This window comes from Schistocerca piceifrons, chromosome 5 (assembly GCF_021461385.2).
Source record: "Schistocerca piceifrons isolate TAMUIC-IGC-003096 chromosome 5, iqSchPice1.1, whole genome shotgun sequence".
Classification (NCBI taxonomy): domain Eukaryota; kingdom Metazoa; phylum Arthropoda; class Insecta; order Orthoptera; family Acrididae; genus Schistocerca; species Schistocerca piceifrons.
The window spans coordinates 201116165-201127015 of record NC_060142.1 but is presented as its reverse complement, the minus strand read 5'-3'; the positions used below and the strand labels follow the sequence as shown (position 1 = coordinate 201127015).

Sequence of the window (10851 nt, the reverse complement as noted above, 5' to 3'; positions counted from 1 at the left end):
TAAGTTTAGCCATGCTCCATCTCCTTAATTGCTTACATTTCTGCATTTTACAGTTTTAATATGCAGTTCATAAGCAACAAATCCCCATCCATGCCAGGGAATGTTTTATTGTGTAAAATCTAGTTTCGAGATCTCTCGGTGTCCCCAGGGTTCTTCCACGTATACAAAATGCTTTTGTTATTCTCAAGCCAAGTAATAAAATATTTAACTCCTAAAATGTGTTATACATGTTTAGAAAAATAAATGTTCCTTTAAGGAATCTTTTTATTTGTATCGTGAAATCGATTTCCTTCCCAGTTCCAGCAGTTGGTGGTACTTAGATTTACGTTGCCGCGTGCTCTGGTTGTGATCAAACGAAGGTGCCGACGTTGCCAAATGTATCCAAAGTTGAATTTAGTGGCGCCTGTAGACCACGTGTGTTGAAAACATGGAAGAAACAGGTATGAAGGATGTTCATTGCAACTCCATTTAGTTTACAATTATGTTTTTGTTGTAGATATATGAAGAATATTTTGTTAGGATTGTAATTCACAGATAATAGGTTAAGTTAGTTGTAACTTCACCCAGGAGGTCTTATGTTTTACTCGTTTTAAAAGTTGTATAAGTTAATGAAATAAGTGGATATGTCGAAAGCTGATGTCAGTCTTGATATATTTTCTAAATTATACATTGCTAGATCGGTATTTGTGTTGCTTTCGTTTGTGTTTGTGTTCGCCGGTTTTTGTTTACATTCTGTGAGAACGTGCGATTCCTACACATGCGAAAGACCTGTTCATACTGTTATCATGTGGTAAACGTCGTATATTAATTTTACTTACAAGTACTTACATTGTACACGCAGGTTAACGTATTCAATTTCTTTATATTGTATAGTACTTTATGTGAGTGTGTAATTTATGTTTGATGCTCTCATGTTAACAGAACCTGTGCTTGGGGAGAAGAAAAGTAGGAAAAAAAAGAGGGAGAAGTCAGTTGCAGATATTCAGCATGAAGAATCGTTTCATTTACAGTCTTCAGACAAAGTAGCCAAGCTAGACACATCTGAATGGCCACTTTTGTTAAAGGTGTATTTTTTGTTTAATCTTGGGTGAATTGTGTATAAACCATGTTGCTAGTACTGAGTACTACTTCGCATCAAGTAATTACTATTAGATGTTGAAAATATTCGACAAGATTGTGCATCTTGGTGTCGTCAGTAAGAGCTAATTCTTTTATTTTCAGAACTTTGACAAATTAAATGTTCGCACGAACCACTTTACCCCGTTACCATTTGGATGTTCTCCTCTTCAAAGGAGCATAAAGGATTACATAAAGTATGGATTCATTAACGTTGATAAGCCAGCCAATCCAAGCTCCCATGAAGTAGTTGCATGGATTAAAAGAATTCTCAAGGTGGAAAAAACTGGTCATTCTGGAACATTGGATCCAAAAGTTACAGGTAAGTACAATGCCAATTTTAGTTAAATTATTGAATTGATGAATTAGAAATAATTTGGCTGTTTGCTCATTACACTGCAACTGAAAGTATTGTTTGAAGAATTACGAGAAAGTTGAAACAGAAGGGTGTGAGATAAAGTTAGGTTTCTTAGAGTATGATAAATTTAACTTATCGTACCATCAATGGGATACTTATTCAAATTGTTTAAATTTAAAACAAAATACAGTTGTAGGTGAGTGGGCTTTAGGATCAACTAATCATTTTTACTTACTTCAGTTTTTATTAATAATACATTTGCTTTTAATCATACTATTTTAGACATTTCCAACACCTGCATGTGGGCGGCCCATCATAAACTGTAGCTGATTTCTGTAGTATGTAAATTGTCTGCAATCTGTGAAGTTTGATTTGATTTCAAAGAGGATATTTCATAGGTCAGTGTTATTGCTTTTTCAGTTAAGAATCAGTAGGCCTAAGTACACACATGAGCAGATATTTTTTTCATTTTCTCATAATTGTGGGCTAATGCAGCAATCAGTAAATTAATTTCTAAAACAAAAAACAAATAAAAAATGAGGATATTTAAAGTGTAATTTTTATGTAAAAATTATGAGCTGTTAATATACATACTTTTATTTATTACCAGTGTGTCATTTTGATCATCAGGCAACATCAAAATCTTTAATGTAACCTATGTATCACTGTTAGTGCTGTGGTCCCAATGAAAATAAAATTATAAGAGGCCATTATGTGTCAGTGCCATGAAAAACAAAAATCTTGCTGCATTTAATGTGCAGTATTTAGGTCACTTTACAGAATTATAAATAATATCAGGGAACTTTGAGGGAAAAAACGGAAAAATCTCATTTTTGTCTCTGTAGGTGAAATGGTTTGTTTACTGAGATGTCATGAATCGTCGCTGACCAGGCACAGCTGAGTACATGCGCTGCTTCCCTACACCCTCATTCTTACTGCTTCTCCCCATTCTGCCACTACTTCTTGCCACCAGCCTAGCAGCTGCGAATGAGAGGCAGGGAGGGATGGGGAGTGGTTTGTTTGGATTCTCAGAGATTGTTGGCGCAGTGGCTGGAGATGGTTTTCATGTGTGCATGAGTTGTGTCTGAGTCATTGTGTGAATGTGTGTGCACTCTTGTATTCTGACAGAGGCTGTGACCGAAAATTTAATTGTGAGAGTGTGATTGTTTTTTCTACATGCCTGTCTGTGGCTCAGTGATCATCTTTACGGTGAGTTGCTACCTATCCTCGTCACTGCAGGGTGTACACAAAGTACGGGAGCACTTTCAATTATTTATTGCTCAAGAACTAAGCATTGTACAGATGTCGTACATATTGCATTTTGGAGAGAAACTCTGACAGAGTTTTTACAAACATATGAGATGCGAACCATGAGTGACCTGGCAGTTGTCAATATGATAATCGAATTCTTGCCATACCTGTCCCAGCATGGCATCATCAGCTGTGGCAGTCACTTCCTGTATTCTCTCCTGGAGCTCTACAACACTGCGTGGTAGAGGCGGTACGTACCTCAGATCTTTGTGTCTCCATAGAAAAAAGTGACACGGAGTGATATCTGGTGATTGGGGAGGCCATTTTAACAAACAGCTGTCCCCATCTGTAGCACAGCCAATCCATTGATGTGGCAGTCAGTGTTCAGGTACCCATGAACTTCACAATGAAAATGGGGTGGAGCCCCATCCTGCTGAAAGATAAATAGTGTGTCCAATTGCATTTGAGGCATCAGCCATTGCCCTGACGCGCCCAAGTAGGAATATCCAGTGACAGTGCTCTCAGCGAAGAAGAATGGCTCATACAGTTTTCGACGTGATAAGACACAAAAAACATTTACCTTGGGGAATCGTGCTCAAATTCAGTGCATTCATGTGGATGTTTTGTACCCCAGAATCGACAATTATTCCTGTTTACTTTCCCATTAGTGTTGCTTCGTCAATAAAAATTAAGCGATCAACAATGCCATCCCCACCCTCATTCAGTTGTTGCAACTGTAAACAAAACTCAAAATACTTGTCTTTGTTGTCGTCATTGAGCTTCTGCACTAGCTCCAATTTGAATGGTTTCATAGACAGCTTCTGTTGCAAGACTTTCCACACTCATTGGAGCCATTTTGAGTTTACAGGATGCACGACACACCGACGTCTTTGGACATTCTTATGAATGTCTCTCGTAAGCGCTCTTACATTCACTTCACTTACACTGGGACATCCGCTTTTCTTTGCCGGGCACAGCAACCTGTCATAAAGAATTTGCTGTGCCAGTGGTAAATGGCCTTCCTTGTTGGTGGCTTCTTACCAAACTTGGTTCTAAACATCCGTTGAACAGCTATAGCACACTTATTTTTGTTGAACTCCAACACACAGGAAACTCGCTTCACACCTGAACTCACCATGTTTTCGTCTAGCGCTGACTACCGGCAACTTACCATACTACGGTGTGGTGGTATACACGGAAAAAAAAACTTCCAGGGTTGCTCTTCAAAATTACATGTGTATGATATCTGTACAGTGTTTGGTTCTTGTGCAATAAATAATTGAAAGTGCTCCTGGACTTTATGTACACCCTATATTGATTCTGGTAGTATTTGCACAAGTTATGTGCTGCATGGATTTATCACTGCAGTCTCATTTCATCAGCAGTGTCTGTGACATGTGAATAGCTGGCCACATGAGAGGACTTCCAAGACGATCGGAAACAGCAGGCCATTTCTGTGGGTGCTTCTAACGGATCAGGCCTGCCAATGTGAAGCTGTAGGCCCTGCCTGTCAGATCTAGTCCAACCGATCTGCCTACAGGCTGAGTCTGTTTGTGTGTGGCATAATGCAGCAGATTTTATTGATGATCTATGGTCCCAGGACTGTGGTGCTCCTCGGCAGGCCAGCGGTCACGGGCGATGCATTTCTGGAATTGCAACTGTCTCACTGCAAGTACATTGCACAGTGCAGCATGTGATAGACTTTTATTTATTCTAGTACATTTTGAGACTTCAAAAGTGGTTTATATATGAGAAAGTTTGGACGATAAGAAGAGGAAAATTTTGGCAGTGGCTGGCAGTTTGTACGTTATGCTCTCATATATTTCTTGAAAGAAAAATCACACAACACCTGTAAATGAATAGACATAACACAATGGGTAATAACTGACAATGATGAACATAGTAGAACCAACATTTTATTGGCGATTGGTTTACACGACTCTTCCCCGGCTTTTACACCTCTTTCAAGAGGCCTATTTTTATTGAGGTATTTTAAATGTGTCTTGCGGCTCCAAGGAAGTGCGTATTTTTGTCACCAAATGTTTTGTTTTATTGAAATAAAATGACAACAGGGTCTTAAAACACACACAACATTTGGCTTGCTTTCTCCACCTAAAAAGAGTCCATTACGAAAGATGGTGATGTTAGTACTTAAAATTTTTGCTCACATGGCAGAGAAATATGGAAGTCCTTACATTGTGTTTGTCAGCTTATGCCTCTGCTTACCCTTGGGATCTCAAGAGTTGTCAGGGAAAAATGCTAAGACTTGTCTGGAAACCAGGGACTTTCACTTGGGGAAACTTGTGGCAACCTTGAACAGGGAACATATTGTCTTACAATTGTCAAAATGAATGACATTTGGTTGACATATTCATTATGAAAGGGCTGCTGAAATGTAGCTGAATCATTCATGTAAATACAATAACTCATAATATCAAAATAATATAAACAGCTTAAGTACTTACCAAACACTGTAGTGAGCATGTAGTATATCACATTTGTGCATAGGGGTACTCCTTTATAACAAGATAAGATTTGTTGCAGAAATGGGAAAAACAAAATACTGTAATAAAGATTAATCATGCAAAAGGAAATGGCACTTAGTTCACAGGCACTTTCTTCATCAACACTGATGTTACCTGTGCTGTGGCCTGTGGAAGTGTCATTGGATTTGCTCAAATGATATTATATTTTCAACATTACTTTCTGCAGTATCTTCACTCTTCCATGGTTCTTTAATAACCATTTCTATTTAATGTACAACATTACTCCAATTTTTTGGTGTCATTTGTGCCACTGCTTCTGCTAATAGACCTGCTCTGCCTTCTGTAAATCGTCCTTTGTGTAAAGAGTAGTCAAATGAAAAGGTACGAAAAGTCATAACAACCAAACAAGTTGAATTTGTGTATGTCGCTTTGGGATAACATAGTGAGACGTCTAGGGATGTAAACATAGTATTGTCATGTAAGCATGAAAAGTTTCAAAGCTGTGCCCTGGCAAGTGATAATCACTGTCTTATTTTATGTCCAAGCTGTGATACTCATCAATTTCCTTGATAAGGAAAAACTATTAACAGTGATTTATTCTGTGAGGTGGCTCGGGCTGCTCATGGTGGGAGTGATTCTGCTCCATAATAGTGCATGTCCACACGTCAAAAGGTTGCAAAAGTGTGACGGCTAGAATAAAGTGGGAGCAAGTTCAGCATCCACTCTGCAGCCTAGACATGTTACCCTGCAACTCCCGTGCATCTGTTCACTAAAATTACATCTCAAAGGGTAGTGCTTCAGCTTGTACTAGCTTCTGTCATAGGCTCAGGAATTCTGGAAACAGGGAATGTCATGGCTCATGAAACAGTGGGATACTTGTGCTCAGGCCTCTGGTGATTAATTTTGAATGAGACTTCAATTATACCAACACTATTATTTCGTACCTTTTCTTTTGAATACCAGCTCATACTAGGTGTCCGTTACTTATTTAACGAGGCTCTCTCTTCTCTGTGCTGTATTTTTCCTTACAAACATTGATGACAGCGTTTCTATGTGTCTTCAAAGTGTCTGCAGTTCTTTAGGCTACCTTCATTACAGGCAGTAGTTGTATCGTTCTCTCTCTCTCTCTCTCTCCATATCGAAATACTCACACGCTGAGCACACAAACTCCTGTGCCTGCCCGTGCAAAACATGCAGATCACTGAACTTTCTGTTCAGCAACCACACTATTCTACACGTCTGCTGCAAGTTTCAGACATTCTCTAGCGTAAAATAAACTTGCTGCACAGAGAGACAGCACACAGCAAAATAGTCATAACTATTAAGGTTACCATCTGCAAGCTTTATCTGCAACTGGCTATAGTAGCAGTAGCAAAGAGAAATTTGATAACTCTGAATGGAACAGAAGGTGTGACCAAGTGCATTCTCTGATTGCCTTTCACTATAGTAGCAGCCTTGTAAACAGCTAGATGTAAATCATTTTGTTGTTCTTATCCAGATATAGATGCATGTAAGTAGAGATCTGCGCAGATACAAAAAATTCTATCTGCACCTTATTCACAAGACCCTTTATTTGCATCTGTGAGTGCCATATCTGCCTTATCAATCATTTCAGCAAAGTCCTGTTACTTTCCAGAGTTGTGTTTGGAAATGGATTTCTCAAGGTGGCGGAGTTCCTGGCAGTGGCAGCGAGTGGCATGGGGCGGGAGCTCTCTGGAGTGCTCGATGCAGTGTGTCTGAAGTTGTGTGGTGTGGATGCTAGGAGTATAAGATTGGTGATCATGTAAGATGCAGCCAACAGTTCTCAGGACTCTGCTGTGCTGGTACATTAGGTTGTTTTTCAGCAAGCAGCAGTGCTCCCAGTGTGCCTGGACACTAAATTGTTCCCAGGGAGTAACAATGTTCCACAGGCTGGAACAGCCTTTTTAAGAATAATAGCCTTTTATTACTATCGTGCATTTTAAAAGTTTGAGTAGGCATTTGACAGATCATCATTGTTTAGTTTCATAATATTTCACAAATTTTAAGTCAAAATTTCATGTTGAGAGTAATAAAAATACCAAAAATATCTGTAGTGAGGCATTTATAAAAGGTGTCACAAAGCTTATTACATCTTCCAACTCGTTTGCCAACATTCAAGTCACTTGTGTCGATGTGTCTCGCATGAAATTACTAGAGCATCGAACCACTGAAAGTTAAATGGCTTACATCATCTCTAGTTTTCTGTTGTATCATGTGACATTCCCCCTTTTCATCAACTTCTGTAGGTCATAAAAAAAGACTGTGACAGTTTGATAAGAATTTGTTACTCTGTGTACATCACTCTTCTTATCATTGCTATCTTAGGGAATTTCACAGTAATTTTTTCATTAGGCATGTGACTTTTAAAAGTTAAGCTTACTACTCTCCTGGTAGTTAATAGTTCTGATGCACTTTCTAACTTATAAATAATCATAGTAATTAAAACAGTTAGGATAACCACCAATGACAAGTGAGAATTTTATTTTTGTTTATAAAATAAATTAGTTTGTATATGTTAGGCATGTGACAGAGAATAGACAAGGAAAAGATCATTTTAGAAATTTGAGAAAACCTGAAGTTTTACATATTTGATGTATAATATGTTATGATAGCCAGAACCTTTCATTATGAGTGTATGGTAATGAGACTTTTCCTACATTTCTGCTACTTGCTGTATATTGTTATAGATGCTAGTGCATGTTAGGCATGTGACTGTAAGGTATGTGACACTTTGTACATGAAATTTAATTACATAGAGCTTTAAAAATGACTGAAATATACCACAAGAACACCTTAAAACATGACTAAAGGTTTATTTATTCTATGAATTTACCAGGAAACCCCACGATGATACACTTCACTAAAAGATGAAAATAAGGCTGCAATCATAAACAGACATTAACTATCAAACAATACGACAGTATACTTAAACCAACCACTTAACATGCATTGTATCCAGAAAACTCAAGAGCAAAAAAAAAAAGTTGGTTCATATAAAACAGACACTATGACAGCATAATCCTTGTTACCTGGCTATACAAAGATGGCACCCTTAGTTTTTAACAAAATCAGTCTCCTCAGTTTTCACCTACATTTGGCATAACAACTGAGATAACACGTAAGCCTATTTGAGACTAAAAAAATTATTATTATTAATCACATCACAGGTCATCTTGCACAATATTATCGGAACTCTTCTTGCACGATGTGTCACCAACAACTCTTGTCTTTTTATCTATCTATGTCTGGATCCCGCTCCAGCTACTGCTGGGTCTGGGTGCTGATGAGTCCTCTCCATTTGACTCGGTCCTCTCACCACTTTTCTTCATCCACTTGCTGCCAAGTTACACCTGTCCTTTCCGCAGATATTCTCACTCCCGTTTTCCACCGTGTTCTTGGGTGCCCTCTAGGTCTTTTTCCATCCATCTTTAGTTCTTCCCTAATTTTGGGAAGTCTTTGCCCATGTGCCCTCTTAACATGCCCATACCATCTTAATCTCTTTTTTTTTCAATTTCTTCTCTCATACTTTCTTATTTAAGGTCCTTTCTAATCTCTACATTCCTTACTCTGTCCATTCATGTTTTTCCCGTAACTGCTCTGAGAAATTTCATTTCCCCTGCTTGCAGTCCCTTTCTGTCATTGTCCATGTTTCTCCACCATAGGTGACAATAGGGAAGTAATAATTCTTGTACATAAGGAGTTTTGCTTTTTCTGAAACTTTCTTATTCCAAATCAGGTGTTTTATTGTTTGGTAGAAATTGCCTCCCATCTGTAACCTCCTATTAATTTCATTGGTTATTCTTCCATCCCTAGATATTTCACTCCCTAAATAAGTGAAACTTTCTACCACATTGAGGGGGTTCTCCATTCAAGGTAATATTTCCATTGATCCCTTTCTATCTTCCAAATACCATTACTTCACTCTTATCTTTATTTATTTTTAATCCGTACTTTGTCTTTTTATGATTGGCATAAATATGCTTTAGCATGACTACCTGCTCTACAGTTTGCTTCTCGCACTTATTGTAGAGAAATTTTATGAACATTTGTGTCTTGTTCCTGCTTTGGAAGTTTTCTCACTGTTGCTGTTAAAGTTTCCTTTCTGTGCCTCGTTTGCACCTCTTCTTTTCCTGCCAGTGTCGCACTACTTTTCATCTTTTGGTGACACTCTCTGTCTCTCTCTTACTGCTTCACTTTACAATGTTTTTTGTCTACACAAGCTAGCTTCTTCCTCCAATTTTGCCAGTTTACATTCCCAGGTGCATGACATATGGCCACTAGACTTGGTCAATATTTTGGAGGAAGAACAGGCTTGTCATACGCCTAACAAAATGAAATTTATAGAATGCTCCACCTCATATTTCAGAAACAAACATAATTAGATGAGAATTAATTATTCCTGTAGACTCACTTGTGATGAAATTAGAGCATGGAAATTCTCAATCCAGAAGGCATTGCTTCACAGCTCAAGCATGGAAAAATTAACTTAGATTATAAACATGTGACCAGAACCATGTGTCCAAACAGTATTGTCACCCATTTTGAATAATTTGGTTGGTGTTGACATGTAAGATTCATGGATGCTGTGTGGAACTATCAATGGCACCAGCTTTTGAAAATCCTTTCCCCCTGATGTGGGAAGGAGAAAAAATTGTCATGTGCCAAACAGCAATTTTACATTTTTCTTATTTACTGTTACACCAGTCTTCGTACATGAATTTCTGGCAGTTAATTTTGTTATATTTGGGAAGTATATATAATTACCTTTCACTTCGTATGCTAGTTTCTTGAAAATTAAAACATGCCTATCTTGTCCAAAATATTTTGAAATGTGCCCCTCATTCACTTACCACAGGTAACACAATTTTATAAAAAGTGTTTAATAATTATATTGCCCTTGAATTTTTAACTACAAAGAAATAATTATTGTGTATGTACGCACATATCTGCAACAGCTCACACTTTTGTCTGCGAGGTGACGATTGCTGCGGCTATCCACATTCTCATGCCTCTATATATAGGACTAGTGGAGATGGTGATTCACTTTTTATAATGACGTCTCATAACGTTGTTTCCATTATTGATCGCTCACCTATAGTACTATGCAGAATGCAATAAAATATATTTGTATTGCCTTATGATTGTAAAACTTGATAACTGGTTACAAGAGAGGTTTGTTTATTAACAGCTCATTGTATTGCAGAAAACTGACTTTCTTTGAATATTTATGAACTGTGAAGGTGCTGGCTGATGGGGAGGGGAGAATTGAAGCATGTGGAAATCAGAATAACTTCTTTTAACACATATATGACATTGACATTGGTGGGTGTGTAAGTGACTAGAATTGCAATTCTGTAAGACAGGTAGAATGTACACCAATGTGCATTACTGTTGCTTGTATTTATTGTTGTTACCACTCCTGTTAGAGTATACAAGTGGGCTAGAACTTGATCAGGTGTTGAGTGATTAGAGCGAAGTACGCAGAGGTGATGTGCACACATGTGAGACATTATCAGCAACTGAAAGAGCTTGAAGTCCTTATTGTGGGTCTCTGTTTGACTCACTGGTTGAATTGTGCAATATCAAGATTTGTGGGGCATTCAAATGTGACAAGTGGTC

The 10851-nt window shown here is 38.0% G+C and overlaps 1 protein-coding gene across 2 annotated transcripts in view; it reads left to right on the top strand.

Moving 5' to 3' along the window:
- The first annotated feature begins 308 nt into the window (after positions 1-308).
- The window catches only part of LOC124798320 (H/ACA ribonucleoprotein complex subunit 4), an 87764-nt gene continuing 77221 nt past the window's right edge, over positions 309-10851 (top strand). The window contains exons 1-3 of one of the 2 annotated variants that reach the window (XM_047261661.1): positions 309-440; positions 922-1064; positions 1222-1438. In XM_047261661.1, the coding sequence (XP_047117617.1) occupies positions 428-440; positions 922-1064; positions 1222-1438 (373 nt within the window). In that variant the 5' untranslated portion in view covers positions 309-427. Of the gene's footprint in view, positions 441-896; positions 1065-1221; positions 1439-10851 lie in introns of those variants that run through there. The other variant, XM_047261660.1, reaches the window with a different exon arrangement.